We start from the raw sequence: 19,910 nt of genomic DNA on the forward strand, positions 1-19,910 counted from the left end.
GGTGTTAACTGCAGCATTCGGAACTAAACTAAAAATACCTAACAAACAATCAGAAAATGAAAAAGAAAATTCTAAACTAACACCTATCAAAAGTCAAAAGGAAATAAACTATCTAAAAGAAGACCTAGTCACCCGAGAAAAGACGCACTGGCAACCATACTTACCTGCTGAAGAACACCTTACTGAGCGACCCGAGTTCATCGCCAATGACGGCCCACTTCCAGCTCCGCTTCCTGACCGCTTTGAAGAACATGGCCGACAAGCCTCCGGTGGCTCTTTCTTCGATCGCCGCGACTTCGGAGACTCCCCGATGAGCAGGACAGCATCCCGGGCATTCTTCAGTCACCAGAGGCCTCCAGAAACAAAGCCGAAGAACAGAAGGCCGACTGGGACTTCATCCCAGGAGCTGCAGGTACAGGATCTTTCCTCGTCGACTGCTGGGGAAGAATGAGGACTGAGCATGCGCAAAACAAACCTGCAAAGAAAAAAAGAAGAAGACATAAATACAAATCAGCACAGATCCAACCAGAACATAGAGATAAGTAAATACAGACATGCATCTACCATACCTAAGCCTTATTGCGAGTATGCTAAGGTCTTAAATCATGGACAGCTCCTGAACATAAATAACATCTCACAACACTCAGGAACACTATGTACAGACTTTATAAAATTAAAATTAGATGGAAGCAACTTAATGGAATGGAGCCAGTGTTTACAAATTATATATTTGAGAGAAAATGTTTTATTTTTTATTGATAATCCACCAGACAAACCTTGGATTTATGAAATAGACTGCTCCATCATAAGGCTTATTATATATTAATTGCTTCTATTTCCCCAAGTATCCTTCCTAGTATTGAACATAATCTAACCGTATCTGAAACATACCAAAAATTATTTAATTTGTTTTATAGCAAAAGTGTAGCCACAACCACTAAAATTTCAAGAGATTTCTATTCTGCCAGACTAAAACATGATACATCTATGAGTGAACATATCCTGAATCTGAATGCAACCAGAGCAGATCTCATCCAAAGGGGGGAAATATTTCTGATAACACTATGAAAAGCATTATAATCAATTCATTAGACCACAGCTGGGATAACTATATTACTTTAATTGATAACTTAAGTTTAGAACAAATTACCTTAGAAAACCTTACCAATAAACTTATTGCTGAAGACAGACTTAGAAAGGAACGATATGCACAACAAAGGGAAGGTAGAAACCAAAAAAAGGACAGATTTTAGAGTCAGAGACAGATACCCACATGAATGCTCAATATGTGGATCTGAAAGACATCAAAAAAGAGACTGCCCCAAGAACGCAGGATATAGTGATACATATCATTACAAAGATAGAAGAATACATTTCTTAGATAGAACTTCCCCTGACTACAGATATAAACGCAGGGAATCACCACATTCTAAAGAAAAACAAATGTACAGAAACAACCCTAGGGAAAACAAAAAAGGATCACTATATGGAATAAAAGACAGTGATACTTCAACATCAGATTCACTCAACACTTGGCTCATCGATTCTGGAGCCACATGTCACACAACTCACAATAGAAAAAATATTAAACAACTTCACAGAAAGGAATATTACATAAAAGTAGCAAACCAAAATGAAGTCCTAATAAGAGGAGTAGGTGACACGCATATAAAAGGTATAGGAAAAATAGAGGGGGTGCTATTTATACCTGAAATTCCAAATAATATATTGGCAACTCTAAAATTAAGCATAGAAAATGAAGTAGAGACCACATTCAAAGGTGGAAAAGTATTTATGACTAAAAACAACAGAAACATTGGCAAACTGTTCACAAATGAAGGACTAACATATCTACTACCACAAAATAACGAATTAATCTATGCAAATTATCAATTAAAAAACAAAGAGGCAAAGCCAGATAGTCATGAAGGGGGTAATAATAATATACCAACTGCTGATACTAATATATCAGAAAATTTACACAATGGAAAACCTATACACGACAACTGTACCCATTTACTCCACAGAAAGCTAGGACACGCAAGTTTCCCTGTCATACGTAAAATGTTAGAATGTTCCGAAGACTTAAAAATAAAAAATTGTAAAAATTATTTGGAATGCTCCGTGTGCAATTCATCCAAACTCAAAAATAAACCTAAGCCCAAAAAAGCCACTCGCACCACACACTCAATTTTTCAGCTAGTTCATATGGATGTTGTAGGCCCAATGAAACCTTCAATTAAATATAGGAAAAGATACTTTCTAACCATAGCCGATGACTACAGTAGGTTTGGTTTTGTGTACACCCTTAATCATAAAAGTGAAGTTTTCAAAAAATTTAAGGAATTCTTTAAAATGGTAGAAACCCAACATAATATTAAAATTAAACAAATAATGACCGACAGAGGGTCGGAATTTTTATCCAACGAATTTTCAAATTGGCTAAAATTACAAGGAATATTGCACTTTAAATCTTGTCCCTTCTCCCCCTTTCAAAATGGAGTATCAGAGAGAAAAAACGGTTTGCTACAAACCATGGTTAAATGTGTGTTAGACGATGCTGGTTTAAGCCAATCATTCTGGGCTGAAGCGCTTACTTATTCCAATTATACTCTAAACTGCTTATGGTCAAGTACACTCAACAAAACCCCATATGAACTCATGTATGGCAAAAAACCAAAAATTGGACATTTACACGTATTTGGTGTAACTGCTGATGTATATGTACCCCACAATTGAGGCGCAAAGGAGAGAAAGTATCCAAAAGACTAATATTTATGGGGTACGAATCAGGAACCAAGGGACATCGCTTCATTGATAAAAATAACCATTTCATTGTATCCAGATCTGCCGTGTTTCATGAACACGCGAATTGGTCAAAAATACACCTCAACGAGATATATCCAGAATCAAAAAACACTACACACACACACACAGAACATTATTCAACAGATACCAACCCCAAAATTATAACAACAAACAAACTCAAATACCCAAAAATAATTAATGATGAATGGAAGAAAGGACATCCCACATTGAAAGTAGACCAATTAACTGAAAAAGAAACTAAATATATGCATAGCAATGAACAACCCCAGAATAGACCCATTAGATCTAATAGGGGTACAATTCCTAAAAGATTAGATGATTACGTACTGTCTATCCAAGCTAAATATCTGACTCCCAATACATATGATGACATACTCAAATTACCTCTAGAAGAAAAAAATAAGTGGAAGGAAGCAATGAAAAAGGAGATGGATAGTTTGAAGGAACTAAATGTATACTCACCAACAGATCTACCCACAGAAAAGTCCCCCATTGGCACTAAATGGATTTTTAAAGTCAAAGAGCTAGAAGATGGTAAATTCCTATATAAAGCTAGGTTAGTAGCTTAAGGTATTGCCCAAAGATTTCCTGATGACTATGAGGACACATACTCTCCAACCGTTAGATCAGAAAGTGTGAAGACAGCATTGGTATTAGCTTCCATCTTAAATTTAGACGTATATCAGTTTGATGTACAAACTGCTTATCTACATGCTGATCTTGATAAAGAAATTTACGTAAAAGCACCCCCAGGAAAGAATACAAAAAAGGGAGAGATTTGGCTATTGAATAAGAGTCTTTATGGATTGAAACAGTCTGGCAAACGGTGGTATGAGTGTTTATCAAAAATACTTAATGATATGGGTTTTATAGCTACTTCATCTGATTTATGTTTTTTCACTAAAAGAAATAATAATTCTATTGAATATGTTTTGATTTATGTTGATGACATATTATATTTTGGACATGATAAAATTAAATGTGATGATTTTGCTGAACAATTGGGTAAACATTTCAACTTAAAAATATTAGGAAAGGTAAACAAATATTTAGGAGTCCAAATTGATAAAACCGATAAGGGTTTCAAATTGTCCCAAAAAGATAAAATTATAGAACTCATATAAAAGTGCAATATGATTAACTCAAAAATTTGTGAAACTCCCATGTCAACCGACTTTCATAGAAACATGCACAATTAACACGAGCCATTCAAAGATAACACTTTATATCGATCAATTATTGGGTCATTATTATACATATCTAATTGGACCAGACCTGATATCACCCTTGCCGTTAATTTGTTGTCAAGACATGTAAGCAATCCTAACTTATACCATTGGGAAGGAATCAAGAGAATTTTGAGATATCTGAAATCTAGCGTTGATGTATGTCTATACTTAGAACCATTCATTTCTGAAAAGCCAACTTTGACCTGCTACGCTGATGCAGACTGGGCTGGTGATCCAAAAAGCCGAAAAAGCACCTCTGGATATGTTTTTCTTATAAATGGTTGTACGGTGCATTGGTACACTGGCAAACAAAATTTAATTGCCATCTCTACAGCAGAAGCCGAGTACGTTTGCCTATCTAAAGCAGTCAATAACCTAACCTGGTTCGATGATTTGTTATCTAATATATGGGATGAACCTATTTATCCAATTATCATCAATGAAGATAATAAAGCAGCAATAGATATATCAGCTTCCGAGGCAATAGGCCAAAGATCTCCACATATCGATATCAAATACAAACATGTGAGACAATTATCGAGTATAGGATTTATTAAAGCTGTTCATTGCGATACTAGTGAACAAATTGCTGACATTCTCACTAAACCATTAGCAACCAAACAACATGTATATTTAACTTCTAAACTTAATGTACATATATAATATTAATAATTTACTATTGGTTAGGTATTTTAGAGGGGGATTTGTTACAGTTGAAAATACCTAACTTGTTCTCTGTAAATATGTGTATTTGTATATATGTTATTATGTGATGTCATTATGTTTCTTGCCATTGGTCCCTACTTACCTTTTGCTCCGCCTCCTCTGTATATAAGCCGTTGCTCCTGTCAGAACCTTAGCTGTCCAAATGTATTCCTGAGGAAGACAAGAAATAAATACCTTTGTTATAAGAAAGGCTTCAGTCTCTTATATTGGGCCTGACCAGAAAAATTAAACTAGTAACAAAGGCAAGTTATTTTGCCACCATCAGATGAAGCTGTTTAGCCGATGGGTCTACAACATATCTCTCAACCTGGATCTGATGGATTAGATAAGTGTGATCAGGAACAGGAAAAGTCAAATAATCTGGAGCTACACCATGTAAGGCTTTAAAAATCAAAACCAGCACCTTGAATTGCAATAGAAAGCAAACTGACAGTTAAGGAAGTTCACAGAACAGAGGGATAACATGTGCCATTCTAGAGGCATACACAACTGTGAGTGTAGCATCATTTTGCACTAGCTTCTGGATACCCTTCAAGGACAGCCCATGTAGAGTACATTACAGTAATCCATACAGGAGGTGACTAGGGAATGAGTAAATTCTCCAATCCAGGAACAGGTGCAACTAGCAAACAAGACAAAGCTGTGTAAAGGCTCTCCTAGCCACCACTGCTATCTGTTGATATGATATGAATGATATGAAACTGGGCCACTGAAGACTAAGCTTTTTTTTTTCAAGACTTTTTTGCAGTTTTACGCTTAGTTTCAGGTTACAGAAAATGGGTACTAGGAAATGCATATAGATCAGTCACATTGCAAATATTCTATGGGTTCAGTTATTTCTATTTCTGTCAGAATTATGAACATCTCTAATTAGATTAACTAATTAAAATGTTCTAAATTCAGCAGTTATTCAGCAATGTGTGATTTACTTTTCCAAAAAAATGAAAAATGAATATCTGAAAATGCAGAGAGTCTACTTGACTACGTTTTGTTTGTTTTAGTGGAATATTAACCTACAAATTTTATTTCAGGACTCAAAGACAAAATAATACCAGAGCCTTTTAACCTCCAATGATACTCTATGGCAGATCTCAGTGACCATTTTGGAAAACAGCATAATTGAGCAAGAAATTGCTGAACTCACATACATCAAATGGTTTCAGGCAATTTCATAAGGTCTCAACAATGGTCTTAAGCACATTACAATTGTTAATTGACAAGGTTTTTATAATCTGTTTTATATTAAATTCACTTCTGCAAAATGTCCATTTTTCTCTCACTCACATCCTCGCTATTTAAACTCTGTATCAGTTTAACTGTATTTAAAACCCTAACAGTTTTAAAACTTGTTCTGCTTTATTTCTAGACATTTTTTTTAATATATCTTAATTTTTATAGTTAGACTTCCACTTTTGACCTTAAATCTCTCTCTTTCTGAATTTGCATCTAGTCAAACAATAAATTCCTCCAGTCACTTTTGTTCTAACTCTTTCTTTATTATCTTTTTCTTGTAAATTCTTTCTATATCCTTTTGCAGTTGTTCTACTTAACTCTGACACATTTTATTATCTCTTCCTATCATTCTCCCTCTTTCGTCCCAAATTCACTTCTTTGCTACTTTCAGCATCTTCTTTCCAGTGTTTGGGCATTGAGTTCAATTCAATGCCCAAACACTGTACTACAGGCTCAACTTAAGAGCCTGTAGTACAGTGGACTAAAGCACTGTTATTAACAGATTAACATCTGCTGCTTGCAATTACTGCAAGTTCAAATCTCACCAGGCTCAAGGTTGATTCAGCCTTCCATCCTTTCAAAGGTAGGTGAAATGAGGACCCAGATTGTGGGGGCAATAAACTGACTTTGTATAAATATACAAAAGTATGAAGGCTATTGCTTAACGCATTTAAGCCTCCCTGAGTCTCCGGAGAAGGGCGGCATATAAATTAAAGCAAAGAAAAAAAGAAAAAAACTGCTCTAAACGTAAAAGTAGTTTGCCATCTTCCTTAGAAAATGATTTCACATGTTCCATGATGGACTTCCTGACAGACTTAATTAGAATTATCTTCCTCCAACTTTGATACCTTCTATGTGTTATTACTTTCCAGAATCGGCTTTGTGTGAATACTGCCTCTTTTTACTCATTCACTGCTTTTATTGAGCCCACTAAATTGCTTTACAGTTGTCTTTTCTAACTTCCCAAAACTGCCACAACTCTTGATTCTTCATAAAAAGTGTATGGACATTAAAACATTGCTTCCATTTTCCATCTGCTTTTGTTTTCCAGGTGAGCTATCCTGAAACATTTGAGACTGATGATCTCCTAGATTGTTTATTATACCTTTTCTGCTTCTGAAAATTAAAATGCAAAGAAAAATGCTTTGCATTTCTGTCATCATGTGCTCAGCCAGCCTTGTACCTATGAGTTTGTGTGGTGCATATGCTTCCTTTACATAAATGTTCTGAAAACAGTGGGCAATTGCATCTATATTTAAAACACTATTTTACCTCTCCTTTTGATGGCAATTGACATGACTGTGTAAGTATATAAAAATCATGGCCATTTTGGTGGCCCTTAGATTACACAATACACAGCAGAGAATTGCATTATAAGAATAAGACAAATAATCTATCAGTTTGAAAGCCATTATTATGTTTTTATTTTGAAGTATGTATTCTCTGAAGCAATTTTCTTGCATCTCAATTTCAATCATAGTTCTATTCTTTGAAAGAGATTATTTTCACAGTCACAGGGGCTTAAATGCACATCATTCTATTTGGCCAAATATATTATTTCCATTAACTTATTTTATAGAATCTGCACTAGTTTCCCTGGAGACATGGCAACTTAAATAGATATAGTAGTTCATAATTTTCTTGTTATAATGCTCATTTTATTAGGAATGGTGCCAGATTTCCAATAATCATGAGAATAAAGTTATATCATTTCGGGGAAATATCTTATTAAGTATGAAACATTCCTTATCCAATTCATTTTCTTGGTGGTGGTGGTAGTCTGAGGTCATTCAGACAACTAAATTAAATACATAATATTATGCATGGTTCAATTGCTTTATCACAGAAGGGTTATCTTAGTCAGGGGAAAGAGCTAGCAATGATTGCAGTATTGTTATCTCCAGTGAAAGTATTTCAGGTTGCAGTTTTCTATATAAAAGTCGAATTAACACTGGATGGAGTCAATAAATTCTGACTTGCTACAGTGTAGGCTTATAAATTAATACAGAAAAATATCTGAATAATCTGTTGTGGTTATAGTAAGAGTTTCAAACCTCCAGAACTGCTCATGTTTCTTAATCTAAAATTGCCCATTTGAAGAGTACTTTCATGATACCTTTCTATATATACTGCTCAAAAAAATAAAGGAAACACAAGCAGAAGACGGTAGAAATAGATAGATAGATGATAGATAGATAGATAGATAGATAGATAGATAGATAGATAGATAGATAGATAATAGGAATTTAAATTGATTCTAAAATAAAAATTATTGAAAATGACATTAAAAATATATGAACCATAATACATTTTCAAAATGAACAGTATTTATATGAAAGTCCTAACTATGGAATATTTAATATATTTTTTGATTGAATCGTATTTCTGCTCAACATTATTATTTTTCTCAAAGAAAGGAAAGCCAGAATAAATAGATATGTGTCCTTTGGGGAAATGCAATGGATTGCAAAGGGAAGATTGTTTTTACTATGTACAGAAATTTACTTGTTCCAATTTTGGTTCTTTTCTAATCTTTGTAGAAATTCTTTGTTAAACTGATTGTTGTTATCAGGGATGCTAGCAAGTTTGTATGTGAGTGAATTATTTGCCCTAATAGGCTAATAATCTTTGTCTCCTTTTCAAAAAACAAAGCAAAACTCAAGGGTCATAAAGGGAAAATCAAACCTTTCATTGCCTGCCCTTTGAGATAATTTAATGATGAACATTTGTAAAGTCTAGCAGCAGTGATATATTCACATTACCATTAGATGCAATTAAATCGAAGATTTCATTATCTGACCAGAAATCTTTTAGACAACAATTCCAAAGTTCTTAGCATCTTGCTTAGGTCTGCTGATGGGAGCCTTTCCTTACAAATTCAACTAAAATCAGCTTGACTGACCTTTTTTCTTTTTTCAAGTTCAGTTAGAATGAAATCCTGTTGTCTCTGTTTGTTTTTGGTCATTTCTTGGAAAGATAGAAGTTTTTATTCTGTGCAGAACAACATACTTTTAAAGCTTTTTGCCTACTTTTGCTGGTGCCTCAGTTTTTGTTTATCAACACTGGAGTTGCTTAGGAATGCAGCAATTCTCTCTTTCTTCACTACTTGTGGAACAGTGAAAGCTGTTAAGGGAGGATCTTCTGTTTCTTTTCCCACTGTATCACAATTACAATTAAGAGCCATCATTTGTCAGGACTGATTTGTTTACCAAGTTCTGTAGGAATTAAAGAAGAGGTAACCATGCAGATACCATGCAGTGATTTTTGTTTTAGAGTGTGTGTTGCTGTAGAAATATTTAGGAATTATTGAAAATAATTTCTGAAACAGTGCTTATTCTCAGCATCTTGCTAAGCAAAGGAATACATTTTCTTCTGCTTTTCAAATCTAGAAAGTGTGAAACAAATCCAGGCAAAATGTTGAAATTCCAGAGAAATACTCAAGCAATGATGTTCGTCTCTGTATTCTTTCATGTATTCCATATAATCAATGGAATTTAGCTTCTATATTAAGAAAATATTAATAAAATGGTAGAAAATAGGGATGAAAATATGATACTTTTTTAGCAATAATAATAGCAATAGAACATAGACTTATTTACTACTTCTGAGTGGTTTACAGTGTGACCATATTACCCCCAACAATCTGGGTCTTCATTTAACAGACCTCCGAAGGCTGTGAGCAGAGTTAGCCTGCAATACTGCATTCTAACCATTGTGCCATCATGGTTACTATTAAATGACATTGTATAATGCAAGCAAGTATCTATCATTCTATTAAGAGACTGCAATGGAAATTGTCTGTCATTAGATAGAAGAAGGCAATGGCAAACCAGTTTGTATTATCACCAAGAAAGCTACATGGATGTGTCCAAGAAATTACCAAAAATCAAACCCACCTTGAAAGAGTCTTTAATCCCTTTGAAATAATATCTAATATTGCTACATTTATCTAATATAAATGCAATACATGAGTGATTAAAATGTATGTATTTATGAATGATTTGTAATTCTTCTGAATGGTAGCATGTTATAAATGCCAGAACAAAAGGGAAGGAGGGAGGAAAAGCTTTTTTGTGCTTGCCAATTCTGAATTTATTTTTAAAGATTGCATCAAATAGAATTTAAGTGGGTGTTGTTATTTTAAATACACACACACATGTATACATGTATACATACATACATACATACATACATATTTTTAATAACAGAGCAGTGGTGCCACCAACAGGGCATTCTAAAGATTTAAAATACTTCTGATGCTAACAAATTTGTACAAGAAAACTTACTTTATAATGAAATTGAATTATGTGATGTAATCTGAAAACATTATGCTGACTCTCTCACTCTTACTTTTGGTCTTGCTCTGAGAGAGGGAGGGAGGGAGAGAGAGAAAAAAAAAAGAGAGAAAGAGATTCAATGTTTTATTGCTGCCAGTTTGGAATAAAGAATAGCTAATGACTTTTTAAATAAATCATTTTAGAAGCTCATTTATTGTGAAATCAAATCATTCTTCAACATAACATTCTCAGATTTATATCTCATTTTCCTCTAACTAATTTCCCTCCAAACCTTCCCCTAGAAAAGAACTATTTTTTTAAAGGAAGAAAACTAGGTGTTTTTTTTTTTTTTAGAATATTGTGTTTGGGTATTATGTATTTCATTGCTTTAAATTGCACAGAGTCCTTGAGAATGGTTACTATAAAATTTCATTTAAGAAAGGGAGGATAGAAAGAGAGAGAAAAACAAAGAAGTTGAACAGTTTTGCAACTCTAGATGTATTTCTTCTCTACTTCCAGAATTCTCCACCACCACCAGCAAATTTGTGAAAATTTGTCAAAACACTAGCCATTTGGGAATTAAATACATAAGAGTGGTATCAAAGTGATTTTCATGACTTTTTTGTTTTATATTTTTATACTGCTTTTTTTCATACTCAACTCAACATGGCAAACATATTGATACTTCCTCCACCTCCTATTTTCCCCACAACAGCCCTTGAGGTGAGTTGGGCTAAGAGAGGGTGACTGAGCCAAAATCAGGCAATTTTTTTCATGCCTGGTGTGGGAATAAAACCTACAGTGGTTTGGTTTCTGGGCACCTTAACTAACATTGTAACCATTATACAAACCTGTCTCTTCTTTACTTATTTGTATTAGAACTGGTCCTTAGATATATTGATTGCTTAAATAATTTGAAATCAAGGATAAAATCAAGATTAACCCTGAGCCCTTTATTACTAATTCTATACAGATACCTGCCCCTTATCTATTGAGTTCTATCACTATAAAAAATTAAAAAGTAGAAATTGTGGTTGAAATAGTTGACAGAATCTCTAAAATGAATGTGGACACCCAATGCCAGTAAGATTCATCTTTCTTAAAGAAAAGAAATGCTTTATATATAGTTGCTATAAATTCAAATGTCTTCTTTTGTATCCCTTTCTGTTGAAGTACAAATAATCAATCAGGTTCTTTAAATGATACTCTGAAAATACAGTTTTATTCATTTAGCTTCTTTCAGGAGACTCATAGCTTTTGAGATCTGACAGAATGCTGCATTTTACGACTTTTAATTTATTTATTTATTTTTTTGTCTTCCCAATCTTTGATATAATTGTGTGGCTCTTTTTTTTTTTTTTAAGCTAGAAGAAGTTCACAAATCATTCCCAAAATAGAAAACAACTTTCAAAGTAATCTTTGGAATTTCAGCAGGTTATATGAAATATGGTAGTCTATAGTGGTACTTAATGACTAGAAATTTTGTTCTACCCTAATCATTAATAAACTATGTAGATTTTATATATTTTTCAAAGTGGTCCATATTTCTTATTCTCAGCTTTCTGAGAATGCAGGTAAATAATAATTATGCTAGTATATCTAAGAAAAAAAACTATTCAATCAGCTCTGAAACATCTTGAGTCACCTTTGGAAGATTTTAACAATAGCTATGACATGGTTTGTTTCAATACTTTAATCTCTTTGAGCACCTTGGCCAATTCAGAAATGCTGTTATATTATCACCTCTCTTTTTTCATTCTGAAGGCACTTAAACTATTCATGAATCAATGTACCATGGTACCTTGGTATTTGACTGCTTTGAAACTCATCAAATTTGGTACTGAACTTATTTTGACACAAAAATTTTGTCCCAATGCTCCTCATTTGTTTGGTACTCAATGCACAAGGTAGACTTGTCAGTATTGGCTACATTTTGACTCACTTCATTATTCCTTATGGGAAAAATATGTTTGGTACTCTTCATTTTTTGTATTCATCACAATTCCCAGAACCAATTAATTATGAATACCAAGATAACACTATACTATCTATCTATCTATCTATCTATCTATCTATCTATCTATCTATCATCTATCAATCATCTATCATCTATCTTTACTGTTTCTTGAAATTTGGATGTATCTAAAATAGGTGCTACTGATAAGAAACTGATAAATATTTTAGAAAGCGTATCATTCTACAGAACAAATCAAATATCAAAACTATAGTTAACATTGACTCAGGAGACCTATTGTCGAGTCCTGCCGGAGCTCGCCATCGATGGGGGGTGTGGGAGACGAAGGAGTGGAGATAAGCAGCCACAGCGAACACACAAACAGTTCCTGGATAGCAGCATTCAGGGCAATGATTGATGACGTTGCTAGGCCTCTCCGATTCTGCTGTCCTCGCTGCTCGCAGCTGTTACTGTTAAGGGAGTGGGGGGTGCTTGATTGATAATCACCGGATGTATGTTTAAGGGGCTGAGTTTTTGTTAAATAGCGCTGTGGTGTGATTACACCCAGCGCTGACTTTGAACCAAAACACTGACTTGTACTTTACTTTTGACTGCAAGCTTATCATTGCCAAAGTAAACCCTGATTCTCTGTGTGTTACTGGTGATTATTTCCTATCGCAGTTCTGAACGAACGACAAGCCGAGAGAAAGTCAGCGCTTGGTTCCTTTTCGCAAGAGGTGAGGAGTCCCTGTGGCTTTGCAGCAAAGGGGGATATGGCAGAAGGGACGGCCTTGGAAGAGCAGGAGTGTGGTGGAGATGTGGAGGGGGAGGAACCACTGATAGAGGAGGTGAAGGAGAGTGTGGAACAGTTGGCAGTGAAACCAAAAGTCAAGCAACCCAAGAGCGCCCCGCCCCGACCGGAGGAGGAGAGTTTTCCAGGACAACGGGCTCGGACGGGGGATTGGTGGCACAGCTCTGTTCTCCTCGGGCCACGGATGCCAACACCCCCTCGCTTGGGAGCATCTTTCCAGGGCTGGAGGGAAAGACGATGGACTGAGGAGGATGAAGGGGATTGGGGGTATCCTGCCTCATCCGGTCCCAGCACCATGGATACGCTACGTGAGCGTTTTGGGGAATCTGGATTTCGTGATGCCCCATCCTGGCAGCCCTGGGTTGCAGGGCTGGAGCCTCCAGGTTCTTCTTGGCAGGATACAGGGGTGACCGCTTCAGAGACCCAATTCCGGCTCACAAGTCCTAAATTGAGGATGGAGCGGACCTCTAGACGATCCATGGACCAACCCCCTCCAGAACAAGACCAAGGTGCCTCATCGGGAGACCTTGGAGCCGGTCCTGAGCCCCAACCAACGCAATTGGCAGGGGGCTTACCTGTTGGGGGTCGCGGGGCGACGAGGGACCAACCTAGGCAGGACAGGAGAGCGACTGGAGCAGCGAGGACCCCAGGCCCCATGCCTTGGCCTCCGGGGGCCCCGCCGGGGCTGTGGGTCCCGCAGGCCGTTTGGGGACCACCTGCCCTGCAGACTTCCTTTGACGGAAACCCTGAACGAGTGGCTATTTTCTTAAGCCAGGTGATAAGCCATATGGACCAATATGGACAGTGGTATCCCTCCCAGTGGGCTATGGTGGTTGCTGTTACGGGGGTCCTGACGGGAGAAGCGGCTGAGTGGGTGGCAGGCCTCCATGCTAAACATGCAAGGGAACTCGTGGACCTGGGACGATTTCTGGAGGCTCTTCGTGCCAGATTTGAAGACGAAACAAGCGCCCAGGTTGCAGAGGGGGATCTGTTTGCACTTAAGCAACGGGGCGTACCAGCAAAGGAATATGCACAGGAGTTCCGAAAGATTGCGGCTCGGTTGGTGGGGTGGCCAGAACGTCTTCTGGTGCACCAATTCCATAAAGGACTAGACCGTGATTTACGGCAAGCCTGCGTGTACCGGGGCTTGCCCCCCAAGTTGAGTGTGTGGTACAAGGCAGCCATCGAATTGGACGTCGGTCTCCGAGAATTCCGTATACGGGGTGAAGGGGTTGCAAGTCAAGGAAAATGACCAGCAGAACGCACACAAACACCCAAGGAGACTAAACCGAATGTTGGCTCCGGCTTGGGGGAAAGGATCCAGTGGCATGCGTTTCGTTGCTTCAGATGTAATCGCCTTGGTCATCGAGCAGCCGACTGTCCTCATCCCATGCCCCGCAACTTGGACCAAAACCCCCCTCCTAGAGCTGTGTTGAGAGGCAGAGGCCGACCAACATCCGAACGGTCCCAAATGACTCAAACATCCTGTATGGAGAGGGATCCCCTGGCTACAGATACTAAGAAAGTGGTGGCGGAAAAGTTCCCGATTGTGGCTGGGGATAGTGATGACGACGATGAGGACCCACATGACCCGATGGTGAGCGACCCCATCCGACCTTTTGTGGTACCAGTCGTACTCCGAAACCCACGGGCCACCACTGGACGCCGATATGAGGCATTGATTGATTCAGGGTGTACTCGTTGTTTAATTCGTAGGGCGATAGTTGACGAACTTGGGCTGCGGGTTGTGCGGTTGAGAACCCCTATTACCTTTGAACAAATGGATGGTTCATTGCTGGGAGGGGCACCAGTGACTCATATAACAGAAAAGGTGCACCTCGATATTGGGGAGCACACCGAAACTATTCGGTTTATTATAGTGGAGAAAATGTTAGAACCAGTGATTTTAGGATTAGCATGGTTGGACAAGTGGGCTCCTACGATATGGTGGGAAGGGGGTTTTCGCAAACTTCGATTACCGTTGGGACCTCCCCCTACCAAGGAGGAAAAGGAGCCAGCAGGGGGAATAGAAGCAGAGAGCTCACCAGTAGACACGACGTATCCTGATGTGTATAGGGATCTCGCCAGAGTCTTTAGTGAGGAGGAATGTGAGACCCTGCCCCCTCACCGGCCTACGGATTGCAGTATTGAGTTAATACCCGGGGCGAAGCTACCCAAGCCCCGGATGTATTCAATGACACAACCCGAACTAAAAGAATTACGAAAATATATAGACAAGAACTTGGCCCGGGGTTTTATCACACCTAGTCGATCAAAGATGGCTGCCCCTGTCCTGTTTCGTGGGAAGAAAGACGGGGGTTTACGCTTATGCGTTGACTTCAGAGGTATCAATGCAGTGTGTGTGGAGCCCCTCTATCCACTTCCCTTAATGAAGGACCTGTTAGCTGCCCTAGCCACCGGTCGTATCTTTATGAAACTCGACCTACGCGAAGCGTATTATAGGATACGAATCAAACCAGGGGATGAGTGGAAAACAACATTCAATTGTCCCTTGGGAAGCTATCAGTTCCAGGTCATGCCGTTCGGACTACAGGGCGCCCCTGCGGTGTTCATGCAGTTCATCAATGAAGTGCTGCATGAACATCTGTACAGGGGTGTCCTTGTATATTTGGATGACATCTTAATTTACACGCAAACTGAAGAGGAACATATATCTCTGGTCCGACAGGTCTTAGACAAATTATTAGCTGCTAAGCTGTACGTGAAACTATCCAAATGTGAGTTTCACAAAAAGAGGATAGATTATCTAGGCTATAGAATATCAGAGAGCGGGGTAGAGATGGATCCCAGAAAAGTCCAGGCAGTGCTTGAATGGCAGGCCCCAAGAACCAGAAAGCAATTACAGAGCTTTCTAGGCTTTGCAAACTTCTATCGGCAGTTCATTCCCAGATTTGCTGAAATAGCCCTACCACTAACGGATCTGTTACGGACCAAACCGGCCACAGCTAAACCAAAGCCGGGACAAGCATTGACGTGGTCGTCAGCGTGTCAAATGGCTTTCGAGCAGTTAAAAACACTCTTTGCTCAAGAACCAGTACTCAAGCATCCAGACCCAACGCAGGCATTCGTAGTCCAAGCAGATGCTAGCGACGTGGCTGTAGGAGCAGTACTCCTACAAAGAACACAGCAGGGAGGGTTACAACCTTGTGCCTATACGTCTAAAAAGTTAACCACGACAGAGCGGGCATGGGCGATCTGGGAAAAAGAGGCATTCGCGGTCCGTTGGGCGTTGATGACATGGCGACATCTCTTGGAGGGGGCGTCTCATCCTTTTGAGGTATGGACGGACCATAAAAACTTAGAAGCCTTACAAACGCCCAGGCGACTATCTCCCAAACAGATAAGGTGGGCACAATATTTTCAGCGTTTCTCTTTCCGGTTGCGGTATGTTCCTGCTGGGAAAAACTTCCTGGCTGATGCGCTGTCCCGGATGCCACAGTATAATAGCAAGCGAGAGGAAGTGATAGAACCTCTAATTGCACCTTCCCAAACCCTATTAAGACTTACAGAAGTAGATGGTCACTTACGTACCGAGTTTAAAACAGCTTTACAACAGGATCAATGGGTAATCCAAAACCCCTCTATGGTTAGCTATAATGATGGAATAGCGTGGAGGGAGAATAGAATATATGTTCCAGAACGTTTACGGAACGTAGTGTTATGCAGGTGCCATGATGCCAAATCAGCAGGCCATTTTGGGTATTTAAAAACTCTACACCTTGTGAGGAGGCAATTCTGGTGGCCACGAATGCGTAAGGACATAGAAACATACGTAAAAGGTTGCACAACCTGTGCAACTGCCAAACCCTGGTCTGGACGACCGTTAGGACTATTACAGACAGTCGCGAATCCTAGCAGGCCTTGGGAAGAGATCACTATGGATTTCATAGTCGATCTCCCCCCTAGCCATGGCCACACTGTAATTTGGACGGTGGTAGATCTGTTTTCGAAACAGGCCCACTTTGTGCCATGTAAAAGCATACCATCCGCGCGACAATTAACCGAACTCTTTTTGCAACATATCTATCGTCTCCATGGAGCACCTAAGAGGATTATATCCGACCGCGGTGTTCAATTCACCTCTAAGTTTTGGAGACGATTTGTCCGTTTAATTGGGTCCTCTCAAGGGTTAAGTTCAGCATTCCACCCGAGCACTAACGGGGCGGCTGAACGGGCCAATGCCATGGTCGAAAGATATATCAGATGCTACGTTTCATACCAGCAGACGAATTGGTCAGGACTCCTGCCTTTCGCCGAAGTGGCATATAACAACATACCCCACCGCAGTACTGGGTTCTCCCCTTTCCAAGTAATATATGGCCGAGAGTTTTCAGCCATTCCAGAGTTAGATCCCCCTATGACAGACGGTGACACGCCACGCAGTTGGGCCGATAAAATTAGTAATGTATGGCCAAGTGTAAAAACAGCATTACAAAAGGCAGCAGACGAGTACAAAAAATATGCAGACAAGAAAAGAGCTGATCCAAAACCATTCCGGATAGGAGACAAAGTATACTTATCTACGAAATACCTTAAACTCCGACTGCCCAGTAAAAAATTAGGACCTAAATATATAGGACCATTTCCCATAACACAAGTCATCAATCCTGTAACCGTAGCTCTTAAACTTCCCCCTCTGTTCAGTAGGATACATCCCGTATTCCATAGCAGTTTGGTGAAACCGGTGACGATAGAAAGGCCAGGTACCTCAACTACTCCACCGGGTCCCGTGCATACCAACCAATATGAGATAGACCAAATATTGGACTCCAGGGTTCATAGGGGGATGTTACAATATCTTGTGCGGTGGAAAGGATACCCTGTAACAGAGGCCTCGTGGGTGGCAGCACCCGATGTTCACGCTGCCCGATTGATACAACGGTTCCATCGGAAATACCCAGACAAACCTAATGCAGGATCGTAACAGTGACTAACATCTGTATGCTTTCTATTTATAGGGAGCTCCTGGTAGGGGGGGCTGCCTGTCGAGTCCTGCCAGAGCTCGCCATTGATGGGGGGTGTGGGAGACGAAGGAGTGGAGATAAGCAGCCACAGCGAACACACAAACAGTTCCTGGATAGCAGCATTCAGGGCAATGATTGATGACGTTGCTAGGCCTCTCCGATTCTGCTGTCCTCGCTGCTCGCAGCTGTTACTGTTAAGGGAGTGGGGGGTGCTTGATTGATAATCACCGGATGTATGTTTAAGGGGCTGAGTTTTTGTTAAATAGCGCTGTGGTGTGATTACACCCAGCGCTGACTTTGAACCAAAACACCGACTTGTACTTTACTTTTGACTGCAAGCTTATCATTGCCAAAGTAAACCCTGATTCTCTGTGTGTTACTGGTGATTATTTCCTATCGCAGTTCTGAACGAACGACAAGCCGAGACCTATAGTGTCTTAAAATTTTGTATCTTTGTTAAAATCTTTCTATCAAGCCTTTTTTACTATTTTATATTGCTGTCATACCATTTTTTCTTTTAATTCTTCTTCAGCAGTCTGGTCTCATTTCATTAAGTTACTGGTGCAATTCAGCTTTAATGGAGTGAAATACCAGCAAAAAGTATTTTCAACATATTTCTTCTGATCTGGGCTGAACAGATTTTACAGTCTTTTTCTGCCGCAAGCAATATCATGGTTCTTTTGCAGCTTGAAAGAGACCTAATGACCTGTTACTTAATTGTGTGCTTGGAAGTAAAATATACAACCAATCTCCTGAATTTGCATATTTGCACATTCTGCAATTGAGGATACAAAGGTTAAAGTTCAGATTGATAATGAGACCATCAAAACAGTAAAGGATTTTATCTTTCTGGGCTCCAAAATCGACCAACATGGTGATTTCAACCCTGAGATCTTGGAAGAACTGTAATGTCTGGCATGAATTACATCTGGAAGAATAAAGATTTAGGCCTCCCAACCAAATGCAGATTAGTTAACAAAATAGTTTTCCAATTAGTACTTATGGCTGCAAAATTTGGACTCTGAAAGAGGCAGTTAAGAGAAGGGGGGGATGCCTTTGAACTAAGGTGCTGGTGATGATTATTATCAGAGGTGGTATTTAGCAGGTTCTGACCAGTTCTGGAGAACTGGTAGCAGAAATTTTGAGTAGTTCAGAGAACCAATAAATACCACCTCTGACTAGCCCCGCCCTCATCTATTCTCTGCCTCCCAAGTCCCAGATGATTGGGAGGAAATGGGGATTTTGCAGTATCCTTCCCCTGGAGTTGGGAGGGAATGAAGATTTTACAGTGTCCTTACCCTGCCACACCCACCAAGTCATGTCCACCAAGCCATGCCCACAGAACTGGTAGTAATTTTTTTTTAATCCCACCACTGAATATTATGCATCCCATGCACTGCAAAAATAACAAAGAAGTCCTAGATCCATGATGGCGAACCTATGGCACGTGTGCCACAGGTGGCACGCGGAGCCATATTAGTGGGCACGCCAGCTCAGCTCTGGGATGCATGCGCGCGCTGGCCAGCAGATTTTCAGGCCTTCTGGGCCCACCAGAAGTAGGGAAACAGGCTGTTTCCCTACTGGAGGGCCTGGGGGGGTGGGGAAGGCCTGTTTTTTTCTTACCTGGCTCCAGATCCTCTCTGTGTATCTGGGAATGGCAAAAACAGCCTTTCCCACTCCCTTGGAGGCCCTACAGAGGCTCAAAGGGCCCATTTCCCTACTCCCGGTGGGACAGGAAGTGACGTTTTTTCCTGTCCCCAGCCTCCAGAGACTCCTAGAGAGGCTCCTAGAGACTCCTAGAGAGGCTCCTAGAGACTCCTAGAGAGGTTCTGGAGGCTGGGGACAGCAAAAAATGTCACTTCCTGT

At 39.5% G+C, this 19,910-nt stretch overlaps 1 protein-coding gene across 1 annotated transcript in view; it reads left to right on the forward strand.

Moving 5' to 3' along the window:
• Positions 1-1,206: 1,206 nt before the first annotated feature.
• The window catches only part of TMPRSS15 (transmembrane serine protease 15), a 117,332-nt gene continuing 98,628 nt past the window's right edge, over positions 1,207-19,910 (forward strand). Inside the window, exons 1-3 of the mRNA XM_070943634.1 lie at positions 1,207-1,933; positions 3,145-3,363; positions 4,231-4,402. Of these exons, the coding sequence (XP_070799735.1) occupies positions 1,207-1,933; positions 3,145-3,363; positions 4,231-4,402 (1,118 nt within the window). The remainder of the gene's footprint in view (positions 1,934-3,144; positions 3,364-4,230; positions 4,403-19,910) is intronic.

The sequence above is a fragment of the Pituophis catenifer genome, unplaced genomic scaffold, assembly GCF_029215685.1.
Source record: "Pituophis catenifer annectens isolate HBS135680 unplaced genomic scaffold, rPitCat1.0.hap2 SCAF_4, whole genome shotgun sequence".
Classification (NCBI taxonomy): domain Eukaryota; kingdom Metazoa; phylum Chordata; class Lepidosauria; order Squamata; family Colubridae; genus Pituophis; species Pituophis catenifer.